Genomic DNA, 26029 nt, shown 5'->3' with positions numbered 1-26029 from the left:
TTAGAAGCAGGTCTATCTTGGAGTCCAGGAGATTTTGCAGGATGTGCATTGTGTAAGAATGGTTAACACTTGTGGAGCATGGCATTGTGTTCACTGACAGAGCCATTCATAGGTGCTAAAAGTTGACCTCCCCAGCATATCTACACCATCTGATTGTAATCTAAATTTGTTTTTTATAGCTCGAAACAGTTGGATGGCAGCTTAACCTTCATATGGCTGAGTCCATGCAAGCAAAGCTGAAATCTCCTCGAGCTGTGCTAGAGCTGGGTGTTAGCAATGAAGATTCAAAGGTAAGAATAATGTGCTTGGCAGAGTTGGAATAAATTGTAGTAATGGCCTTATATTTGAAGATTTGATGCATCCGTTGGAACTCTTGATCATCTTAAGTCTCTCACCAGTGTTTTTTGTATTTTGTAGAACTACATTATTAAATGACTAAGCAATTGGAATTGGGAAGTACTGATGTAATGGTATATACTTGAAGTAGATTGTGGAGCTGACAGCTGTGTTAATCAGCTCCGGGCTATGATGTAATGGAGAAATATCAGGAAATACGGCTATTTGGGGTCTATAAAATGTCTTTATATATATATATATTATTTTTAGCATATAGCTTGTGATTGGTACTTAGACTTATAATGCCTAGATCTTTTCTGACTTCTACCACATTTGTAGTTACATAAGATATTACTTGTCACTTGCAGCCTTTCTGTGCTAATGATGCATCTGTATGAATACAGTGTGCAAGGCCACAGAAAGCCAATATTTGGAGATTTTAAGGTAAAGCCTTATATTCAACGTTTTTATTGACTGATGGTGCTTCAGTGCCAAAAAACACAAATGAAGGTCATTTTGATTTATAAAAGCTGTGTATTAGGTTAGTTAGCATGTTTTAAATTAAGCACATAAATGTTTGTTCACCTTATCTTGTTAATGTAAACTGGAGACTTCGCTGCTGTGATATCTGTCAGACTGTTTAGCAATGAAGGAGTCAATATAAGATTTGAGGGAAAAAAATCAGAACTCAGTTCTGCTTTTGTGTTGCATTTAATTTGCATCTTACTAATACAAGTGGAGGTTCTGATATGTGGTAGAATAAAAGAGAATACACGTCTTATGTTTGTGTTCTCACGGACACCTGCGGTAGAGTTATATTTTTTTAAGCAGTTCACTGCAACTGACTTTATTTAAAGGTAAATATAGAAGCTAGATTATATTTTATGCCAAGCTGCATTGAGCAGCACTGCATACAGATTCAAATCTATGACAAAATAATTATTAAGAAAACATGAGAAAAACAGGATGTTTTCACATGACAGAGAATACTTCATGTGGCAGAGAATATTTGCCTATTTTCTTTGCAAACAGAATTCAGCAAGTGGGTTTTTCTATTGTTTCCTCTTGATTTTCCTGGGTATAGTTGAATATCCCTATAAGAATTAATTTGCGATGGTTACAAGCCTAGAAACAAGCAAAACATTACAATGTTTTCGCATTTCAGACACTAAAATTTAAGAATCTGTGTTTTTCTGAATATGTGTATATATATATATACACATATTTTAATGAATTACATCCTGGTAAAGAATTGGTTTGAGATTGGATAATTCTTCCCCATAAACTGACCAAAAAGATCAAAGATAATTAGTTTTTGTGCAATATTTTGCATCATCTTGATGTTTTTGTAGAGTAAGTATTAAATTACCTGAAAATAAATACTAGGTGGTACTTCCCTTTTTGTGTTCCCAGACTTACATTTGTGGCTTTTGCAAAGAAATCTGGCATGAGTTTAGTGCATGTGTTCATAGTGATTAATTATCTTCATTTGTCACTGAACCCTTTTAATTTTCGTTTATTTTCTTTTTGTCTTTTTGTTTTTCTTATTTTTTTTCAAAATAACTTGTGGAGGGAGAGAGACTTTTTTTTTTTTTTTTCAAGAAAGACAAACAGCACAACACTGTTACAGGAGAGCTTTTGCGGTTTGCTCACTAGGGGACAGTAGTGCTCTTTGTCACACATCGCCATCTCTGCTTTTTTGAGGTAATGTTCAGAATCAATTCTGAAGTCAGTAGTTGTGGGAAGCTCTAAGTGTTTACATTTCTAATCAGTATGTAACAATAGAAGTTTGTCTTGTCCATCTACATAACTAGAGCCTATTATTAAAAAATGTACTGAGCAAGGTAAATGAAATTTGCCATTATTTCCACTTTCTCTAACAGAAAGTAATTTGTACTAATACATTAATGTTTACTACAAGTCACTACAATTAAGGACCAATTTAAACAGTTTTTTCTCAGAAGATGACATTTAAAATTACTACTTAAATTACTTCTCTAGCAGAGGTAGTCAGAAAAACATGGATATATGAAAGATACTTATGCTTCTTGAACTAAACTGAGTTAGAGAATCCACTATTTGACATATATATACATATATATATATGTAGAATATTTTGTCAGCTTCATATGAAATGCAGAGTAGCGTAGGTATTATATCTTCAAAATTCAAAAGCAAGGTGTTCTGTATTTTTTTGTCAGGTGATTTTAAGCTGTTAGTTAGTTTTGCATTGCCTGGGAAATATTCTGCTTGTGATTAGTAGTAATTGCGATCAGATCACCTAATTTTTTGGTGACTACTTCTTATTCGTTAAATTTTGCTGTTTGTTTATAATCCAGACATTGAATTAGGTTTATTGTGGCTCTGACAGGTATTTTACATATGTTGTGAAAAGCTTTTCACTGTGAGGGTGGTTAATCACTGTAATGTAACCCAGAGAGGCTGCAGGGCTGCCAGCCTTGGAGATGTGCAGGAGTCAACTGGAGAAGGCTTTGAGGGATCTGACCTAAGTGTGGAGCTAGCCCTGCTGCAGAACAGGTTTTGGGCCAGGTGGTCTGCCAAATGCTGCTTCCCAGATCAAGTTCTGTGGCTCTAAGCTGCTTTGCAACTTTGTGGCTGATGGGGTTTTGTATGAGGATGGGGGAAAAAAAAAAAGGTTTCAATTAAAAATCCAATTAACAGCTCTTATTACAATGATTCAGAATTTAAAATGTTTAATTGCATTTCTCAATCTGAGGGAAATGTCTGTGAAGTAGACATGCTAAACAAGCTAATATGGTAAGAAACATCTTTTTGAACTGCAAGCTCCTTTTGCTTCCATTCTGACAGTTTAACAACTTAAGGAAACATTTAGAAATAACCATTTACAAACCGGTATGTATTGATGTCAGCTGTGTATTGATACTGTCTTTAACAGTATAATTCGTTTTCAAGTTCGTTGTGTGGATGAGTTGCAACAACAGTTTGGGGACTTTTTACAGACCTAGTAGTATTATTTTTTGGCCATAGAGTGAGTTAACCAGTAGAGGGAGTACAAATTAATCTTGATAATGTGTGCCAATTATAATGCTGATTTGCAAACAAAGGCTGATCCTATAATGTAAGTGCTGTGTATATTTAATATCTCTGTTTCCTTCAGTAGCTTATTTAATAATTATTCATATAGGCATACACTCGCACATTCTTTCCCACTGTTAATAACAGTAGTTCCTTAGGCTATTTTGAAAAGAGCTTTCTAAACAACTGCGATAATTCTCCATAACCACAGGAGCCATACACAAAAAATCTTTTGTAGTGCAGGTTGTTGAAAAGGTCTGTGGGCTTCAGAAATGTCCCATCATCTGTGCGGAATATCTCACCAGAGGAATGTGAGAAGTAAGACTGTGATCTTAGAATTTCTGCTGTGCTTCTTTGCTAGCAAGATTCAGTAAGACACTTTAACAAATAAGATATTTAGTATTGTGTATCTTTTTACATAATCTACAGTCAGCATTTATGCTTGAAAATCGTCAGGATAAATTATCTATTACTGCCCAGAATTGTCTCTCAGTAGTTATGCAACATTTTTGTAAAGTCATTATATGGATTTCATCAAGTTCTCTATTATTTTTTCCTGTGCAAGGTATTGTTTTTGTTTGTTTGTTTTTATTTTTTCTCTATATCCTTTATTTCACATACAATTTGCTTTTTAAACCACTATGGACTTTATGATGGCCTTTTTTTGAGGGAGTGATTTTTTTTCTTAAGTGAGTGAGAATCCTGTGAATATGATTCCTACTCAGAGTTCATTAGTCTGTTTATTTTGTTTCATCTTTATACTTGTATTTGAAGAATTTTGTCGTAGGATTTTGTCCGTCAATGTAATACAAAGAGATTTATAAAAGTTATAAAAGTGCTGGTTTATTTAACCTACTGATGTAATACTTTTGACAGGAGGTAGATGATATTAAACTGTTACGGTAATAATTTAATTTTTTTGAATTTTAATTATTTTCCCTTGAATCTCCAGATGCTTTAAGAGGAGAAAAAACAGTGGAAATATTTTAAATTATTTCTTCTGCAGCCATTTGTTCAAAGTCAAAGTAGAGCATGCATTTGAAACTGAGATCATAATACATATTCATCATTCTACAGAGGATACAGAAGTCTGGAAATGTAAAATTTTTCTTTTCTTGTTAAAATAACAGGCCCCAGTTTATTATTTTTTCCACTCCTAGTTTTAACAGACGTTCTACACATTTGAGGTTGTGAATGAATCCCAGTCTTAGATGGATTGCTCTGTTTACTTCAGAAAGTATGCCACTCAGCTTTCTAACTTTGTTGTTGTGAATGTTTTCCCCATCTTTAACAGCAAAGCAGAGTAGATGGAAAACAAAAGCTTTTCTTCTGGTTGAGCTAGATAAATCAATCATTTCAGGATTCTGTAGAGGCTGTACAGCATGCAGGCAGGACCTGCACTCCATATTCTAAGGATATCTAAGGAAGTATGATGGTGCTTCCAGTTCCCCCTCAGTTTAGCCCTTTTTTCATTCTGAAACAGAGTAATGTTTGCCGAGTGGTGTAAGAGTGGGTTTTGGCAGATGTTCTTGGTACGTTCCTACTCAGAGGGAGGATGTGGCAGCATTGAGCATCTACATGTTGATGTATCCCCTTCATTTGCCTTCTCAATCCTCTGCTATCGGGGTCATGCATTTAGGAGACTCTATTTATTTTCAAAATAGAAGAGTAATTTGTGTCTGTAGTGTCTGGAGAAAAGAGGATGATTAAAAGACTCAATGATGTTGGTGGAACAGTGATGAGATGCAAACACTAAATAATCATAAATTGCTTCTCATGTTCATTGGCCACCTCTCAGCCATTTTCTGTTCTGATGGGGACATCACCCTTTTCTTTATCAGAAAACAGAGAAGCTTGTATGTACATACTGGAACTGAGTAGAACGTTCACATCAAGCAGATTTGTAAGTCTCCAGCAATTGCCAAGATGTAAGCAGGACAGGCCATAGAATGAATGCAAAAATGTTTACGAATGACAGTAAGAGAAAAAGTTATTTTCATTCCAATTCAGAGGAGGTAACTGGAGGCCTGGATTGTCTTCTGAACTCCTGTATGCAAGCGAGATTGCTGCTTTTGGCAAGGTAGAGTATGAAACCAATTTTGTTCTGAGAATTGAAATCTATTAAATAGTACTGCTGATAAGAAAGCAGAAACTTCCCTAAGACAAGGTTTCAGAATAGCAGGAAAAGTCTTCATATTTGTAGGAGATATAGTAATAATGGCTGTGTAATCTTTAGCATGTGGAACAGCTCAGAAAAATGAGCTTGAAATTTATAATTTGCTTCCAGGCTGTCACATTGCTGCAGAAAGCTGTTAGAAATTTCTTTATTCAGCCCTTACAGCCAGATATTCCGGACTTGCCATGCACAGCAATTCTTGCATTAGACTCTGCTTCTGATCTATCTATCTATTATCCTTGATTAAATCAATTTAATTAGAAGGAAAAACTGAAGATACAGTCCAGAATTGTCAAGATGCTGAGAAGGCCTTTGTTTTCTTACCAGCATAGAAATGGGAGGCTGAGTAACCCATGTCCTGTAAACTGTGGGTAGTTTGACATTTTACTTAGAAACCATCTACCAGATGGTGTGACTCCAGGAGTATGTGCTCACCTCTGGCAATTGTACTGCAGAGCGTAGTTAATTATGTGGCTACATTTGTGATCTTATATGATTCAATTATCCAGTTTATAGTAAAGATCCCCTTACAGGGAATTTTTACAGTATTCTTATGTTTCACCTGGCAATATACACAATTTATTAATAAAATCTGTAACACATGAATTTACAAACCTTGTAATTGGCTACAGCCTCTGCACATGTTCTGCTCGCACTAAAATGCTCTTACAACTTTGTCCATGTGTCTTTGTGTCATGGAGTTAAAGAACGAAGTGTCTTCAGTCCCTGTGGACACTTATTGCAGGCTTAAGGAAAACTCAACTTACCTACCTGTACTCTTGTTTATGTGATGCAGAAGTATCAGGAAGTGTGTGTAACATGAAGCTTTACCACTTGTCAGTCCAAGTAAGGAGTTGAAAATAGCTGAAATGTTTTAACTCCAAGTTCAAACCCCATGACACACTGCATTGTCAGGCAAAGCTAAAATTTAAGGCCTTGAGAACCTCTGAAAAACACAAAGATCTGATGAGCTTTCCTCATTTAATGCATTTGTGTATGCCACATTTTTCCTTACAAAATCTGTTTTTTATTTGCCTCAAACTAATTTCATAAACTTGATCCTTCAGTCTTTTCAGATAAAGAAGAAATATTTATGGGTTTCATCACAAATTCTCAGGAAACTTTTTTTTTTGTCTTCTCTCCTTAGGAATTATGCAGTGTTAGCAAATGAACTGTTGTTCTCATCTTCCTGTAGTGTTGGGAAATAACCATATTTTCCTCTGCATTTTTCCAGTGCTTTCGCAGTACTTTCAGTACTGATTCCCCCTGCCCCTTTTCTTTAGCCAACAAGCTGTTTTCCTTTTGCAAATCTCCTAGAAATGGGCAACCCCTCTGTGTCTGGTTCTTCTGCATCTTAGGCAGAAAGATAAGGTGACATAAGAGTTGTACTTTGTCAGCAAGGCAGCATCTTATGAACATTGTTCTTTTGCTACTGTCCCCTGCTACAGCGATGTTAACTACTGTCTTCGAGAAGGGAGGTGAGGGCAGAGGAAGATGACATGTAAGCTCCCACTCATTAGCTATCTAACATGGATGTTTAAAAACAGATAATTCTTCTGTGTACAGATGTAGAAAAATCTGAATTTATGAGTTTAGAAGATACAAACGTCAGGGTGTCATAAGGCATTTAGATATTAATAAATTAAATGAGTAGCATTTTGTGGCATTTAAATCTGGTAGGAGTAGTTGTCTCTTGTAATATTTGACAATTAGTCAAGCAGAAAAGAGCTTGAATATGTTCTTTATGAAAGTAGGAGGTTATTTTTTTAATATAATTTAGTGTTGGGGATGCTTTCCACAACTACCTCTAAACGTGTCTTTGTTATCTGGGTACGACTGGAAATGCTCCGCAGCTCTCCTTTAAAATGGTGAGCTTGTTACTATTCAACAGTTGCAACCTGGACAGACTCGGTTATGGAAAATACTGCTATCTCTTAATCCTTTATTTTTCCTTTGAAGGGCTCTAAAGGAGAAAACTTACGAGAGACAAGGATTTTCTTTTTTTAATTAAAAAATATATATATATATATTGATGTATGTTTTCTCCTTGGGCTGATGCTTCAGAGTACTTCACATCTTTAAGAGCCAACAGTGTTTTATTTTCCTGTAGCTGGTACACCTGTGAAAGGGATATCTTCAGAGCTTGTTGGAAGAGATAGATAATTGTGACTGTACAAGACAGCCCTGTTTTTTTACTGCATGGACACCTAGAACCAGTTGCCTTGCTTCTCGTTACTGTAGTGGTAACCTGGGAGACATTCATGCTTTGCTGTGCACTTCTCAGCTGGGAATGGAAGAGGCATGCTCTCCTTAATTCCTTGTCTTCTGCTAGCGTGTGCTGTGTTTGAGGTACTCTCTGAATATAGGAGGATCTTTACTCAAAAGCAAAATACTAAACAAGAGAGTTAAAAGTAAGATCTAGATATATACAGACTGTTTTAATTAAACACTGAAGTTGTGAACTAGAACTTGATTATAAATATGTCTAACTTCTGTTGATTCTCACCACTGCATTTTGCTTCAGCAGCTGTGGCGAGATGAGTAGGAAATGTGCTTAGGACTTGACAGGAAAATATTCTGCATTTCATTTTTGTGTTAAACAGTGCTGCTCACTGAAGTACTGGTGTATATGGTCTGGGGCTCTTGTGACAGGCACTGATAGACATAAAGTTCTTCGACTGTAAGAAGAAAAAACAAAATTATAAATGTGAAGAAACAGTGAAAGCAGATCTCCAGTTTTTGTATAGCTTTGTATTCCAATGTCTTCATAGAGTAAATAATGATACTGACTTTAATGAACTTGAGCTGCAGAGGAAAACAGGCAGGAGTTGTATTTTCCTGTCTTCCTCAGTATTTCATCTGCCTTTTCTTTGATCAGCTTACAAAAAAGCATACCTGCACAAATTTCTTAGCTGTTGTCTTCTTACAGCATGTCATGGATACATCTTGACCTTTCTGAGATTTTTTTTTTGAAAGGTATACTTGTCAGTTCTGTCCTGATGTATTTTTTCACTTTTGAATGTTAAGTGGGTGGATTAGCTTGGAAACTGTGATATTTGTGTTGTTGTTTTTATGAAAGATGATTTTCCAGCTTCTTCTAAGAAGAAGGGTAACGTGCAGAAAGGTACAACAGGCATACTTGCTTAGCCTGTGTGTGTGTATGTCTTCTGTTGGTTCTCTGTGCAGCTTCTGAAAAGCCTAGCTGCAATCTGATGCATTTTAACTAGAGTCAGACACTGATCTCACCATTCTCCTGATAGCTCTTCATTATCTTCATAAAAAATCTTGTAGAGTAGAAGTCCACTATAGCTAATTTCTGATTTGTAACATTTAGTGTTACAAATCCATTTTAAGTACTGTTGTAGGGAAGGTTTTTATTGGCTAATTGGATCAACTTTCTAAAGAAGTGGACATTTTTATAAGTGCCTTAATATTTGGGGTATTTGTTTGCTTGCTGAGTGCCATGTTGCCTAAGTAACTTTTGCATTGTCCTATCTTTATGCAAGTCAAATGGGTCATTTTAATCAGTTTCTAGTTTTTGTTTTGTTTTGTTTTTCTCCTGGCAGTATCAAACAACTTGCTTGATCTTCAGTTGTGGTTGACCTAGTTATTCTGTTTCTTTTATTTGTAAAGCTTTTTCTTTTGCCTGTTGAAGCTGAATATTAATTGTTTTTCCTTGAAAACAGTTACGCTGTGTGCCCTGACAAAATAATGCGTGCTTCAACATCAAATCCAGTTAAGACTTAAATATTTCTAAGACAGTCCTCACACTAAGGTTGTGCATAATGTCTGCCTTGCACAGGCTGGAATTGACATTTAAAATTACGGATTTCATTGTATATTTGTAAGCAGTATGCTGCAAGCCTGAGTATAATCACATGCTTTTGAAATCTTTTTGACCACCCGTAGGTGCTATAAGATGTCTGTTTTAATGGACAGAAGGGCTTAAAATAATGAAATTACATGTATGACTTTTTTTCTTAAAGTTTCTAAAGTGTAAAAAGAAAGTTGAGTCAAATTGGTTAAAATCTGAAGGATAATTCACATTTCTTTAAATAGCTTTTAAGATCTGGGAATGCTCAGCAAAGTTAACTTCTCTTGTTTCTTAGTTTTATCATTTCAAATCTATAATTTGTTTTTTCAATTCTAATTTGTTTTCTGCCCTCACCAACAAATTCTTTAACTCCTGTACCAGATTATGGGTTCTGGAATGGACATGTCAAGCTGCATTTGAGTAGCTAACATTTCTGTATGGAGAAGGATCAACATCCCAGCACCAGGGCTGGAGGGTCTGCAGTGCATTGCTAGAGTGCAGAACATCAGGTGAGCTGTCCTCTGCAGCTGAAGCATGTGCTGACCCATGAAAGAGCTACCGGAGAAGTCCCAGGAGCAGGCAAGCTCACCGGCGAGTAGCTGCCTGCTTTCTCTTGGCTGCTGCATTCATAACTGTCCCCTGCACTGTAAGGGGGAGAGAAATTGGTTGAGTGAGATTACAGGTTTCCAGTCAAAGTATCTGCACAGGCTTTGAAAGGCTTTGTCATGTCCTGACAGTGTTTGGATTGGGGCAGTTTTCTTTCATTTCTTCCAGGAGAACCGCTGCAGGGTTTCTGGGTGCAAATGGTCTTGATAAATGTACAGGCGTGGGCTTTAATTGTGCAGTGCCTTGAGTACTCCGGTCAGTTTGAAGCCAAGTAATTGTGAGATTCTGCTTTAAAATATGAGTGCTTGGCAGTATTTCCGTCACATTTTAGCTACAGGAAAAAAAAAAAAGTTAACTGTTTTAAGCATTTGAACAAAGTGTCTATATTACAATAGTAAAAAGTGAGGGCATCACATGTGAAATGTTGATTTTCACTAGGAAATTACAAATTCGATTATGATATTTTTACAGTGCAGCTCAAAGAAAAAGAATAGCTGATGTGTAAGAGCATTTGCCATTTTCTGGGGTCACACACTCCAGTTTCTGGTCATCTTTCTTCTTTCTCCACTGTTCCTACACACAAACTCTCATGTCTTGTTGAAAACACGCGTGCATATTTTTTTCTTCTTAACTGTGTTAACACCAATATCAGAAAGGGCTGTTTGGCAGTGAAAGGGTGTAAAGCAGCAGCTGCCAGACAAATTCACTTCATTTTCCCTTTTGGCAAAATCACTGGGTTTACTTTCCTGTTACATTTTTGTGTGTGTGTTTGTGTCAATATACAAACTTCTGAAATTGCCAGATTGGGCTTTCTGGAGAAGTAATATACATATTCTTGAAAGAGGACAAGGTGAGCATCTCCCGTGTTGCTAACATCTGTCCTGCTCAAGGCAATAGGTACACAGTACATGTTGTCACACAGGATGAGCACTGTGCCTTTGACATTGCACAGGTGTGTCTGTAACAGTGCTGTGACACCCCTTCCAGTCGTGCTTTGGGTGGAAGAGAGTAGGTCATCACCTTGATCATATGCGAGGGCAGCAGTTTTCACTCATCTTGTTTCCTGTTGTTTACAAATGAGAGGAGTCTGGTATCGGGAACTGTGTGGCATCTAAACTTGTGCCTTTGGCTTTATATGAACATTTAGCTAACTTCAAAAGCTGTTATGACAAGTGACCTTTTTCACTAGTTAAAATACATGAAATACGACCTCTTTTACAGGAAAACCACAACCCACAGCATGGTCTACAGCCTCTGAGCAAATCTTGTTCGGTGTGATTGCATAAAATCATTACTAATGAAATAACAAATACATATTTCTAGGGATGCACATTTGCTGGCAATGCAGTAGTAGAGATTTTAAAGGGAAAAGGATTTTTTTTCCATAATGAGTCAGATCTTGTTACTAAGAATTAATTTTGAAGCCTTGTCATAATGAAAGGGCAATGCAAAAACAAAAATATAGCCCAAAATAATCAACATCATTGTCTAGCTGAAATGTATACATGGGAGATATATATGTAGATGTGTATATACTTGAGCAACATTTTTGAACTTGTAAATATGTAATCAGAGTAACTAAGCTGTCCGGTCACCTTGTGAGACAAACCATACCCATGGCTCGAACTGAAAAGAAAATTGCAGTGTGATTCTTTTTAAATTGAGTTTATTGCTGTTTCAGTGTAAGGGGATGAATCTTTCAGCTGTGACTGTAAGCAAAATATTTTGAGAATTGCTTTGTAGTCGTGTTTCTAAATGCTTTTTTTCCTTAATGGTGTCAGGATTAGGCACTGGGTTTTTCAGTTACAGCTGATTGAAGAGCTTTAGCATTATTTCTTGTGCATAGATGCAGGCAGCAAAGTTTTAAAGAAGACTGAAAAGGCTAGATTATTTTTCTATCCTCTTTCCCAGCACCAACAGACATAAAGAGAGCTGGGAGATGCTTATGCTTGGGAATAAGTCATGTTACAAGTTTCAGGATTTGACAGAAAAACAAGTTGCCAAGGGCCAGGTTTGTAGGCAGCTGGTTCATGTGCAGTTCTTTGATAGGTACTGTAACACTAAAAGATGCATTTCTCTTTTTCATGGGATAGAGAGATGTATTCCTCACTGCGTTGTCATAGGAGAGTCCTAAACTTAAGCTTTCTGGAGGAGCACTGATGCTCCTCATTAGTGGGCTGTCCACTGGTGCGTTACGTGCGTGTCCTCATACCTAGCAGTCCTAATTTTTTTTTTTCAGCATATAACTGAGTATAGAATTTATAGCTGCACAGAGGAGTTCTAATGTATGCTGTCTTCCTCTTCCCCTCCTCTGAATCCTAAACAAAGGAATTTCAAAACCTAACTGAACATAAAAAATATGTACCTTTGTTCAAAAACAAGTACATAAGCATTACAAATACTGCATGCAAATATCAGAAGTCATTAGAGGAAAGGAGATGTGTAACACTAGAATATCGTAGAGTACTTAGGAGGGGAAGGTTCATTGGAAGATGCACCTCGAAGGCAGGAAGAAAGGCATCTGTAGATTCAGAAGAGTCCTTGTTACAGCAGGCAAACAATTTGTGAGCTGTTTTCTATTATTCTCATTTCTAGATCACTTTGCCTCTTCGTGTTCCCATTACATCTCCCTTCTTCCTTTCTGTCACCCCATCTTCACAGAAACAAGCACATAGTGTTCCTATCAAAGACATCCTACAGATTCCAAAATATCTTTGAAAATCCTCAGACAGCAGAGCCATCATCAAAGTGAGACAGAATTCCTAGGGTTGGTTCTGTCTAAGGAGTTCTAATTCACTTTTTCAAATGCTTCCTTCATATAAATAGTATCATTATTTTTTCATTGTCACTTCTGTTCTTTCTTTTTGAATAGTAGTTGATTAAATAATAGATCGTTATAATTCTTTATTGGATTTTTTTTTTTTTCAGGCTTCTTGTGCTGTAGGGTATCATCTGCTCTGAAACGGATAGTGTGGAATGATACATGCAAGAAAAGATGTCTAAGCAGTTAGGCAGTTTCAGTTTCTGGATGACAGTATATTCCCATCACTTGTACTTCTGGAGGCTGACATTTATTAAATTACTAAGTGAGACTTTTTGTATGCTTTTTCTAAATGCATACCAGGTTTACAAAAAGGGACTGTCTGATGAGAACCAAGCTGGCTTATGTAGTATGATGAGATATAGAATAGTCAAGTTTCAGTATTGAAACTGGTGCAATTTGATTTCTTTCCAAATCCATGTTTATTTGAGACACTATACAGGCAGAATACATTAAACACTAAACCTTTTCAGGAGAACTGCTTTGCTGCAGCAGCTGTGGCCAAAGGAGATTCCCTGCTGGAATGCACTGACCTTGCCAAGGTACTGTAGCCAGGCAAACTCATTTAAGCCGGTACAGGGTTGTTTTATGGAAAATGGTATAACAAAGAGCATAAGTACATGAAACAAATACAGAGGGGGGGAGCAGTAATCGCAATTAACACCAACAGAGGAGCAGTGAAGAATTACGCGCTGAGAGCTATAGCAGAAGTTGAGTTGAACCAGTAGAGATTTTTTTTTGGTGAGGCTGAGAATGATTAATATGCAGGAAGGCAGTGCACTATGAGAAGTGTTATGACACATGATGTAGTGCTTTGTTCTCAACCTGGTAAAAAAAAAAGTCATTTTGAAAAGCTCTTAAATTCACATATAGCATAATTTGATATTGTGTGTGTGTATATATATTACACACACACACACACACACACACACACACACACACAAAATTTAGTGGAGTTGCTTTAAAATTCACATTATCATTTTAAACCACAATTGTACACTCCTATGGCCTTGAGGGAGTCACAAAGAACTTGGAGCCATCCTTGACTTTAACATTCAGGCATGTGACATCTGTCTAAAACAGAGTGCACTTGTTTTTTCTGCTTTTTGAAGAGAAGACCCTGACACAGAGGGAATGTGATTGAAGGGTGAGTCACAGACCAACAGCATATACTTCAAAGATGTGTGGAAATAGGAAGGCAGAAGAAGGATTTAACAAAAACAAACAAAAAACCCCTAAGATTTTTTTAAAAATGTAATTAGCAAATCTGTTCTGATTGAATAAACTGATGAAACATTTGTCAGCACTAAGCATGAGATGTACATTATTACAACTTAAGTACCATAACAAGGAATTTGGTTGTAAATAAAAACGTGTTTTTACTCATTCTAAACCCTTTCCCCCATTTAAAATATGGCTTGTTTCCAAAATATTCCAATCCAACTGAAGATAGCTTTGAATTTGTTGAAGTAACTTGAATGATTTTGTTAATGTGACTATTTTTAAGATACTCAAAACACTTACAAACGAGAGACACTACTTGCTTTTTATAGCAATATGGCTTCAGATAACAGAAAAGAATCAACATTCTGTTTTTCCCACTGTTTACTGAAGCAACATAGTAATATGCTTCAGCAATAACTTTTTTTTTTTTAAAACTACAGAAGGAAATAAAAATTGTGATCTAAACCTGAGTTAGTGTATAAAACAGCAAAAAGAGCTTTGCAGCTCAAAAGCAAAACGTTTATCTGAATACGTTTCTTTAAACAAAAATTTCACATCTTCTAAATGATGTGGAAGTGGCACGTGTTTAATTCTTTCACAAAGTACTGCAAGAGGAAGGAGAGTTTGAGTATTACAAAGACTGAAGGTTAGGATTGCCACTGGAAACAACGTTTATAATGTGGTGATCCACCAACAGGCCTAGAATGGGTGTAGAAATTGATCTTCTGCTATTGTATATGTACAACGTATGTTCATACCTTCATACTACCTCACAGCCTGAGAAAATTAAATTATTCTGTGGCTTTTTGGAAATAATATTTTTAAAAAATGCAGTATGTAGTTATGTGGAGTCTCTCTTTTTTTTTATGATTTGCATCCAATTCTTTAATGAAAATCCTTTTGCAGGCTGTTTTTCTGGGGAGGGTTTGTTAAAGAATTCTAACATTGTAACATAATTTAGGACACTGAATTTGGAATATGTCAAGGAGAAAGCCTTTGTCTAGAAAAGTGTCTTGCTTTGTTCCACAAAATTCCTTTCATGTTTAATTGACTTAAACTATTTTGATGATTATTTGTCATGTATTCTTGCCAAAACATTAGCTGATTCTGAACGTAATGACAGCGAGGCCTGACCTTAAATCATAAAACAAGGAGGAGATGCAGTGCTCTTGGGAGCTGTGGAGAACATACAGTCCAATTTCTGAAATAATGCATGTGAGTGGAGGAGTGTTCTTGGCTGGGCTTCTGTGTATCCCTGAGTCTGGTACAAGGACTCAGCTGTGTGTTCTCTCTTTCTGAAGGGGTATATAAAATAATGGAGAAGGTGGTGACCACTTCTCACACCCTGTTCACCACTCCACCCTCCACCTAGGTAGATGAATACTCTGCAGAATACCATTTCCAGAGAGTGCAAGCTAGAATACAGTTGTGTATTGGCAGAAAAATGGATGAGATGGCCAAAAGTTTTTTTTCCCGGAACTTTTTCTGATTGTAATAAAAACCCTATTTTAACTTGTAAATTAAAAATATATATATATATATATAGGCATTACGAAGTACTGCAGTTGTGTGAACGACAGTAAAATCTGGTTTTCATACAGTTCTGTTACTCTGTCTTCTGTCTGTGTGAAGCCTAAAAATCAGTGTAAAAATGAACAGGAAAAAACAGAAAGAAGGAGAGCACAAAAGGACTGGAAACTGGCCGTTGGAACAGGCTTCATCAACTGAGACCAATAGCACAGCATGGCATTGAACTTTGGCTGTTCTTGTTAAAATCTTTATCAGAATGTTAGAGATGGTTTTATCCTGAAGTTATTGATATAGACTCTAAACCTTACTGTTGTTTAACTTTGGTATCTTTTTACATGAAAAAAAAAAATCCAAAACATTTATGTCAACAGTTGTTGAGGGTCCTTCAAAGCATACACAAAAGTAGTAGAACTAACTACAGAGATGATAAAAACATTAAAAACAAAAAAGTGTCCAACCTACCAAACAAACAAAAACCCAACAGAAACCCTTTCTCTTCTTACCTGTTGAGAAATACATCGATTCTTCCTTTTAATAGATCAAAACCCCAGGCAAGTATTTTCACTTGCTCTAGGCGTCCCTGCTTGAGCTGAGGGGTTGGACCAGATGACCTCCAGAAGTCCCTCCCAACCTCAACCATTCTTTGATTCTGTAGTGAGCAGAAGGAAAGGCTGTGGAATAAAGTTCACCACTCCTTCAGCTGTGCCAATATAATGTTTATGAAACTATAGCACTTACCATATCACTGAAATGAACTAAAAAATGAAACAAAATCAAAGTTCTTGAAAAGTTTACTGGAAATCTTGATTTCTCCCAGCAAAAGATTGCACTGACAAAAGGAACTGGACTCTGGTATGCAGGTAGCTTTAAGTTGTTAGCATGAGGTGAGATGTAGAAAATGCAAGTGTAATCTCTGTCTTAATTGTTACGCTTCTCTTTCATAGTCAGTAGAATCATACTTTCCAAACTGGATGTCCTCTGTGAGATCTTAGAAGACAATTTATGACTAGTATTTTAATTTACAGATGCGTATGAACATGAGACTCTTACATGTATGCTTGCATCTTTTGAGGAGGACCAGCACTTATCATACAAAGATTAGAAAGATTGTTAGTAATACCGTATAACACATTGTTCTTAGAAGGTGAAAAGAGAAATGACTTGCATGGAATTTATTAAGGTTGATGAATTTGAATTTCTTGTTAATGAAACCAGTGAGATTAAGAGAATTAAGTGTTTCAGGAATTCCTACAGATTTAAAAACCGTGAAATTGCTAATTATTTTTTGTACATGTTTGTCTGAAATGTATTTGATTAGATTCCTTTTCTGTTATTAGTTGTGTCATTCATATACTCAACCTTAAAATAATATAATCTACACCACAAGTAATCCACAGTCTCGAAGATCTTTATGTATGAAGTTTGCATATAAAATTTTACAGATGTTACGCTTATCTCATGGAACTACAGCTGTTTTAAAAATCTTTTTGTGTGTGTACAAGTATAAACTGAAGAATGCAGTACAAAGAATTTGATTTGTAGTACATGTAAGTAAAAGATACCAGGTATGAAACACCAATAAGAAAGTTACCTGATCAAAATCAGCATGTATTACGAGACAGTAAGTAGGAGAAGAAGAATAGAAATTACAGAAATATCAATAGGGAACACATTTAAAGCAGATATTATATGCACATTAGTAACAGATAAAATTGCCCAAATAGTTTCTGTTACAGATGCAAGAGTGACATGGAATGTATGGAATTGACAGATGGGAAATGAAAGACTAAGGAGCAAAACCCAATTTGAGCTGCAGGAATTAGCCTATCACTTTGTTTTCCCAACTAATAATTTATGTGTAGCTAGCTAAGGAAATCATAGCAATAAAGGATGTTGCTTGAAACATACAAAATGAGAAAAAAAAAAAAAAAAGTTATGAAGAAAAGATAAAAAGGAATATGATGATTAAGGCAGCCACAACTGAAACTCAAGAGATTCTTGTCTAAGATGATAGTGATTATTATCAAAAGGATTTCAATATATTCAATTAATATTTTAAATAAAGTTTTCAAGTTGGAGAAAGCCAAGAACATCACTGATGGCAATGTTAAATTTGGAATGGACTGTATATGTGGTTCTATAGTTGTAAAGTTTGAAAAAGTTGTAAAGTTATGTGGTTCTATAGTTGTAAAGTTTGAAAAAGATTTAAGTTTTCACACAGAGTTCTCCTTGAATAAGGTATCAGAAGTGGACATTTCCAGGGAAGTTACTAAAGCAAAATAGTTGGACTTTCACAGTTACCCCTGCTTTGAGCCAGAAGGGTTGGCGATGGTTGGGCTGGATGCCCTTCTGAAGCCCCTTTCAAGGTAGAGATTTTTCAGTGAATAAGGTGTAACTAGACTCTTCTTCAGAATCCTGAAAAGGAAGCTGAATAAAGTCATGACTAATTCAGTATTTAATCTGTTCTGTTTTGTTTAAACAAGAAAAGTGAGCAAGAATGTGCGGGGTCCAGAAAGTCAAGGGTGGGACCACCCTTTTAGACGAAGAAAGCAACAGAAACATTAGATCCGCCAATCAAAAGATCTCATTCCTAGACAGAATTGCATTTAGCTTTTGTGAAAGGCTCCTAATTTGTTTCAGCTCTTTCTGAAAAACAGATGATTCTAGACGGTTTGTCACATTTTCCATTCTGGGTATTGTGTTAAACTGTCCAACTGAATTTTCATTAGCAATGCTACTTAACTGGGGATGTACAAAAGTGCTATAGTATTGCACATCAGTCTTTCAATGAAATTGATTCCTATTAAAATTACTCAGTCTCCACTAGAAAATGGAAAATAATGAGTTGTTCATAGCCTGGCAGACTTGGACCCTGTGTCAAGCATTAACAGGTATTGCTGTAGTTAGTGTAAGTTGCCATTATCTTGATTATGTGAAACATGCACAATAAAGAGCTGTTTGATGAGAATGAAAGTACTGAAACAGGATAAAACCAGTGAACAGAATAAAAGACAAAAGGCAATGGGAGCTCTGTGCCTGGAGTGCAAATTTGTTTTTGTTCCATGTTTAAAACTATATCGAAATAGCACATGGACATATATTTGTGCTTGCTTTGGGCAGAGTTTGCAGAACAGGAGACAAACAGCTTGGGACTTGGATCCTGGACTCTTGTTGCTTTTTATGATTATTGACTTTTTTTTTTTGAGAGTAATACAAGTTATTTAAGCGTGTTTGAGGCCAGGGAGCAGAGCAGCTTTTCAAAGAAACTCTTTTCTATTTTTTTTCTGACTGTATAATCTGTCTCCACATTCTTCAGTGTAATATTTGATCAGTGGGACATGAAGGTTATATCTTAAAATCAATTAATAGTGTTATCTCTCTGAAAAGCTTCAACATTTCACGCGATGACTTTAATTTGCTGCAAATGCCTTTCTAAAATCTGCAGTGTTCTGCATTCAGAAATTAAGTAATCATGATAGGTAGCTTTCAAGAATAATTTCCCTAAAAAGGTCTGAAATGTATTTTTTTTTTAACTTGTTGCTTTGTGCCTGAGTAAGGTATGTAATTATAAATTCCTTGCAACCATAATCCATTTTTGCTGTAAGTAAAAATAGCAATTTCTTGCCACAGCTGCAATATATTCCTTCAGACTGTTGACAAATTTATTTTTTTTTATTTTAATCTTGCACATATAGTCTTCCTCCTATTAGTATTTTAATCTGTTATCTGATCTGACTCGTAATTATGCAGTTCTCTCTTTAGATAGTTATTTCAATACAGTGGTAGTGCTCCGCACAAAAAGCTGTAGAAGTGCTGTGGAATATTTGGATTCTGTAGCATTGTCCCTCCAGTTCACAACTAGAAAACGGAAATACACTTTATTGTAATGTGCTGCATGTTGAAACTGTGTGTTCCCTCTAACTCTTGTGTGACAAACTGTGTGCTTAGGTGCATGTATGTCTTGGCTACTGGTGGCACAGGAGCATCCATGGATCCGTGGTCTGTCACCAGCCCACACCGACTTTGCAAGCAGGTCTGCAGGCAGCTGGCCTGGGTGTTGCTGGTGGTGTCCCCAGGAGCAGGACACACGGTCCCCAACGCTATGAGATGTGCCATCCTGACGCACTTGAGTGTCCACGGTGCCTGTCCGAGTGAGTCGGATGTGAGGGGTGCTGCTGGTGGGGTTTGTCCTCCAGATGCAGTCAAAGTACTTGGCTCCTTTCCATCCACTGCCAACACTAAAACAAAGTGGTGAGTGAGAGGGAAGAAGCTGGACGGCTTGCTAGGGAAGGCTTAAGGGTGGGTAGATACATTCCTGTGGCACTGAGGTCTTGTGTACATACGGTTGGTTTTTATACCTGCTAGAATATGAAGGATTTAAAAACCAAAACGTACAAGCCAATTATTAGACCTAATTCTTGTTTAGCCTTCATAAGGTGAGAGATGCAAAAAGAAGATTGTAAAATGTTATTCTGATATATTCAGTAAGTGGAAAAGGCTTATAGAAAGCATCTTTTTAAAATATAATTTTGTAATAATTACTGGCAGGCTAAGCCTGGACGCAGGGACACTTTTTCAGTATCAGCATTCTACCAGTGTAGGTTACTGCTCAGTTTCACATGAAACTGCATCCTAACCTGCAGTGCTCGCTGGTCATAAAATATGTTGTGGTTATTGTCGAACACAGCAGGAATAATAACACAGTTGATTTCCTCACTTGCTTCATGTTAAAAAAATGCGTTCTTTAAAGGAAAAAAAAATCACACACTGGAATGTCCTACCATTTGCTTTGAATATGTGGGTCTTGTCTATTTTATTGATTCACTTCTTAAATTAGACTTCATAAAGTTTTTGGAAATGCAAAATTATCCCTTTTTTTAATTGTAACACAGTCTTTGCAGAGAGGTAGGCTTCTGGACATCTTTTTTCCCCTCTATTAGCGCTCTCAAAGGCAAGACAGATCTTTTCAGTGCAATAACCTAACCAGTAACAGGCAACTTAGCAATGCAGTTGCATTTTTAAAAGAATGCATTTTTGAATAAAGGCCGGAATTCTCACATGCTGTGTTTAATATGGAATAGCTATTACTAAATTAATAAAAGCTTTACAACAAAAGAGAAATATTTTAATTCTTTTTAACCTGAAACAGACTAATGCATATGGAGGTAAAGCGTAAGCAAAAGGTCACACAGCAAATTGACATTAAATTCAGGAACAGAATCCAAACACTGTCTGCTGGGATGCAGGATTATCTTAGTTCTGGTTCTTCTCAGCAGCGGGGAGCAAGGATTTTCATAACATGCGTTGTAACAGTTGACGTAATCCAAACTATTCTTATGCTATCAGATACTCTGAAGTAAAAAATAAGTATGTCTGAGACACTGCCAAAAACTCAAAGCGAGAAATCCACACATCCTTTTACTGTCTTTAATTTTGTGCTGTAACCATTATGCAGGTCTGGACTATATTATTGCAGTTTACTCCTTTGTTTTTTATTTGGCAATACAGAGATGGTACACACAGCAGACTGGTGGGTGAGTGGATGAGTGGGTTTTGACAATTATGGTGTTTATGGCACAGTTAAAAACAGTGTAAGTGAAACTGCAGATTTGCATCTCAGTATGGCCATATTATGTAAAATCAGGTTTTATGGAAAGAGTACCTTAGCAATGAGAGAAGAGGTGGACAGAGGACGGAGCTGGGCTAGTCCTGAAATTGCTGGCGTGTGTTACTTTCCTTTCTCTTAACAGCTGGTGTCATGCTGCACATTTGTGCCTACAGCAGCATGACAAACATAACAGCGTTGTTTGAGCTTCATGTGGCGCAGGAGTTCTGGTCTGACATCAATGAACAACTCAGCATTGATTTTAGAGTGGACTTAACCTAATACATAATCCTGCTTTTCGTGTCTTTGCATTCCAGGCAGACTTCTTTATTATTTGAATCATTTATTACCTAATGCTCTTCTCAGAATAACAAAGCTATAGAAGATACTTCGCATGGAGGAAGATTCCCTATGTAGTGGGAATCCCGGTGCACTATTGTGCATCTTACATCAGTAGTGTGGCTGTTTAATGTCATCATAGGATATACAAGTTGCTTGTTGAAAGCAAAGGTCTCATTTTTATTTTTAGTCTTTATTTGTATTTTCTTAATTATTTTTTCCTTACAATCCGGGGATTAATTCATTCCTTGTGTTCCATCAGCCCAGTAGTGGTTTGGTTTATTAAATCACGTCTGTGATACTCATGACCTTGGAATAGTCATAAAAATTTCAAATGCCCTCTGCTCTTCTCCCATGTCACTTTAAAGGGCTGACCTAATGGGGCAAACGACAGGGAGCAGAAAGAAATATGCTTCATGGATAATTAAAAATATATATATTTTTTTCTTTCTCAGTGTTACATTTAGTTTAGAATAATTCATTTGCATTTTGAGAAGCCAGGTTTTGTAATTCAAATAACCTAGGTAACCTGAATTCTGCATTTGGAATGTTGGTTTTAATAATTGACATTTATATTCATTCCCAGAACACGTTTTGGCCCTTTTACAGAAGTGACACAGAGAAATAAGCCTTCCTCAGTGCAACAGTTATTAAGAACACAGTACAAAATCAAAACGTTTTTGTGGAGTTGATGCAATAGCTGTCTGTTGAGGAACAGTTTTACGTTGTCCTGGAAGATAGTCTTTAATTGGTGCTTAGAGGGAGTAAGCCCTTGTTTCATGAAGTTTGAGTGTTTGAAAAGAGAATACATGGTTAAGGGAAGCTATGAAAGCTGTTGCAGACTTTTAGGTTAAATTAACAGTTTTCTGAGAGGAAGAGTATTTTTTTTAATAACCTTTCATTATCAAGGAACCATAAAACAGAGGGAAGTCAGAGCAAAATTTGTGTGCGCAATGGAGATACCCAAATATAACTTTACTTCCCTGCAAAATCATATGAGTACTCCATTGAGTGGAATAATTGCATGCAGCACTGGCTCAAAAGAAAACAGTTGTCTCTTGTTTACCCCTTTACTGTGGCCTCTTCTTTTCAGCTGCAATTACATAATGTGTTAAAATCAACGGAAGTGCATTACTGGAGGACACATGCGGAGACTTTCTTTCCTTAATCAAATACTACACTTTAACAGCGAAGACTGCATAAAATATTTTAGCATGGTACTGCTGCGATTTAAGGCTCTAGTTTTTGCTGGTATACGCGCACCCGCCTTTGCACACCTTTTGTTTTTTCTAGTAGTGGTAAAGTAAAAGGTTAAGGAACATTTTCATCTAGAACTGTGTGTTTCTGATGAACTCCCATTTTCCCATAGCAATTTTAGTAACCACACGCTGTTTTACTGGAAGAGTGGCTTGAGGATATTGCCTGATCTCTCTACCTCCCATGGTAAACCTTCTGTTTGTTTTGTGAATTTAGTAGTCAGAGGTGCGTGATAAAAATTTGCCATCTCTTACTTAATGACACTTCACAGCCAGTAAGACTGCCAAACTGCTGTACAACTTTGCTTCTTACTACATTAAGCAACACAGAGGAACAGATCACAACAATTATTTTCTGTCCTAATCCCTCGTATTGACTGAAACATTTAAGTCTATAAATAGCTAAGTACAATAAAATAAAAGGCTTAAATGGAGGAAAGAACATCTTCACAGCTCCAAATGGGTCTAAGGAGAGGAAAAAGTGCAGAAAGACCCTAGTCAAGAAAATGGAGGTTTTCAGCTGAGTGAAACATGAGTTACATGGTGGGGAGGAAAGGTTAAGCTGTATTTATCATAGTAGGTTTTACTGGAAATAATCTTTTTCCTAGCAAAATAACACCAGGGGAACAAGATGGAACTAAATATTTTTGTTTTCTCTAGTGATAATAGTTTAAAAGTAAAGACACTTAAAATAATCTGTGTGCTATTTTGCAGAGCTTGTCAAGTAGCTTGTCAAAGGTTTATAACCTTTAATAGCTGGCTGAGCCACCTGCATCTTTGATGCTTTAAGGGTAAGGGGGCAGTAGTCTTCCTCACATACCAAAATCACTTGCTGCACCAATGGTTTTCTTTTTATTATGGAGTTTGTGATTTTCCCCATGTCTTTTGGTTTTCAGGAGATGTATTTCAGAGCATTTAAACACTCTTTGAAATACCTTCCTACCCCTACACCTCCTTCACGAAATTAGTCAGGCGTTGAGGACTAAGGTGTAACACTTGCTTTTGTGTCCCTTTACTTCTGTTTAGGTTTGGAAACTTTTCCAAAAAAACATCATCATATCAGAGAATCACAGAACACGGTGCTCTAATTTGAGATTCCTGTGTGGAGCCTGTACACCTTGCCATGAAAGCAGCGCACAGCTCAGTGGAACCTGGAGTTACAAAAGCAGATGTGCTTTTGGGGGAGAGAAATGCAACAGATCTGTGAAGTGCTTATATAGTGCTGCAGGTTTCAGTATTTTTAATGTGAATTTTTCAATTTGCTTTCTTCTTCTAGGGTCTCGGATGAGAATCTTAGGTTTCATTTCTTTTAAAAAGAAGTGAGTTCTTTTTGAACTGAGACCGAAGTGCCTCTACTTGTCCAAAAGGACAGCCTTCACCATGGTTACCAGATAGAAATATGAGAACTTGCACACTTGTTTGCAGTGCTTCTTTTGAGTGCTGATACCCACATTGCTGTTACTGGATTACTCATCAGGATTAATTCTTTGCTAGAAAACAGGGAATCTTTTATTGAAGGAAGAAAATGGTGGGTAAGAAGAAATACATAAAATTAAAATAATTCTGACTTACAAAAATTGAAGCTTTCAGGTCTGAGATTCTGACTGCAGGTTACCAGTGATTTGCTTCAAGAAAGAGAAGAGATTACTAGAATATGTTTATAAAGTATGTTAATAAATGTTTGAAGATTAGAGCATTGTGATGCCTGGAAGTTTATTAAAATGTGAAAACCTAGCTGGACAGCTACTCAAATGTTGTGCAGGTCGAGGTTTTATATAACTACCTGTTATTTTCATTTCCAATTTTAAATGATCGTAAGTATTTGACAGTGTAAATCTATACAAGAAAATCTGTTCCACTGTCATAGGGTAGTCATTTTGAAAGACATATCTGCATTGTAATCGGTCAAGATGGAATTGAAAAAATAGTCCCCAATGCTCTTAAACCTTAACTGAAAAATAAACAACAAATCACTCTGTATTAGTGTTTTTTAAAAAGGTGAAAACAGAAAGGGTCTTAAAAATGCAAATGTTTGTGTCAAAGTGTGGATAAATGATGCATGGAGCTTTCATACTCTAAAAAAAAATCCATGCTCTATTTTTCTGCCCATTAGAGTTTCTTCTACTTGTCTTTTATGTTTAATTAGGATTAATCTTGTGAAGTGTAAAACTGTATCTTGGGGTCCAAAGGACTTAGGTAGTGTACATTTGAGCTGTACATGGAAAGTATTGAACAATACAATACATAAGGAAAACTGCATGTACCAGTCACTCATTTCAGTGCAGCATTTGCAGTTAGGGACCAGGTTTATTGTGGAGAGCACTTGTTCGTGCTTTCACCTTTGTGTAGCAGAGAACTCTCTTCGGTTTCATTAATGCCTGTTACAGCCATTTTCTCCTTGTTTGAGCCATTGCTGTAACTACCCTGCAGGCCATAAAGCATTAGAAAACAAACGTTATCATCCCACACCATTAAAAATAGGGAGGAGAGAATAGTGTATTTAAAATGTTCCTGTTTAAAATATGTTCAGCACAATTAAAAGTTGGTTGCTAATCAAAGTGTAAGGCTTCAGCGCACAGAAAATAAGATTGACTTCAGAAAAAAGCAACATTTGCAGCAGAGGCACTTTCAGGCAGTCTTATCAACACACCTAAGCTGCTTATCTTGGTGTCCGCCTTTTGCAAATGTGTACAGTTGTCTCTTTCGTACTTCTTCCAATTACTTTAACAATTTTCTAAATGCCCGTAAGCATTGGTTGCTGTATGTTAAAAAATTACCCTGCTACAGGGTACCCAGCTGAAATACAGTTATAGGTTCATAAGCTTTTTTCTGTGGTACCATGTTCTACAGTATTTCAACTTAATTAGTTTCAGAACTTTGTTTAAAAAAACGCAGCTATATTCTGTGTCCATTTAAACTTTTTCATTGCTTTGAAGTTTTCAGTATCTATAGAATGGAAAGTGCTTCATAAAGTTCTGCAACAAAAATAGAATAATAAACAAGCTCAGTAGTGACAGAAGAAAAGGTGTTTTTGCAAGTTTCAGTTTCATGAGTATTTTTTAGGGTTAAATCTTTGACTTCTACATTACTCTTGTTAACAGTGAATAATAAAATATTCTTCTCAAATACAGTGGACAATTCAGTGTTCAATATAACAATGGTTGTAATTTGGGTTTTCTGATGTTCTTGTTGTGGATCTTACTTGAGGTTAATTTACTGTCAGTTATGCATTTGTTGGAATATGACTGCATGCTGTATTTTTATA

At 36.4% G+C, this 26029-nt stretch overlaps 1 protein-coding gene across 4 annotated transcripts in view; it reads left to right on the top strand.

Annotated features, from left to right (window-relative positions):
- The window catches only part of COMMD10 (COMM domain containing 10), a 102454-nt gene that overhangs the window by 15820 nt on the left and 60605 nt on the right, over nt 1-26029 (top strand). The window contains exons 5-7 of one of the 4 annotated variants that reach the window (XM_035310172.1): nt 180-290; nt 5275-5277; nt 17992-18137. In XM_035310172.1, coding sequence (XP_035166063.1) covers nt 180-290; nt 5275-5277; nt 17992-18042 — 165 coding nt within the window. In that variant the 3' untranslated portion in view covers nt 18043-18137. Of the gene's footprint in view, nt 1-179; nt 291-5274; nt 5278-13283; nt 13353-13922; nt 14603-17991; nt 18138-26029 lie in introns of those variants that run through there. The other 3 variants (XM_035310171.1, XM_035310169.1, XM_035310170.1) reach the window with 3 other exon arrangements.

Source organism: Oxyura jamaicensis, chromosome Z, assembly GCF_011077185.1.
Source record: "Oxyura jamaicensis isolate SHBP4307 breed ruddy duck chromosome Z, BPBGC_Ojam_1.0, whole genome shotgun sequence".
NCBI classification, from domain to species: Eukaryota; Metazoa; Chordata; class Aves; order Anseriformes; family Anatidae; genus Oxyura; species Oxyura jamaicensis.
The sequence above is the reverse complement of the archived record's forward strand: the minus strand, read 5'-3'. Positions and strand labels throughout refer to the sequence as shown.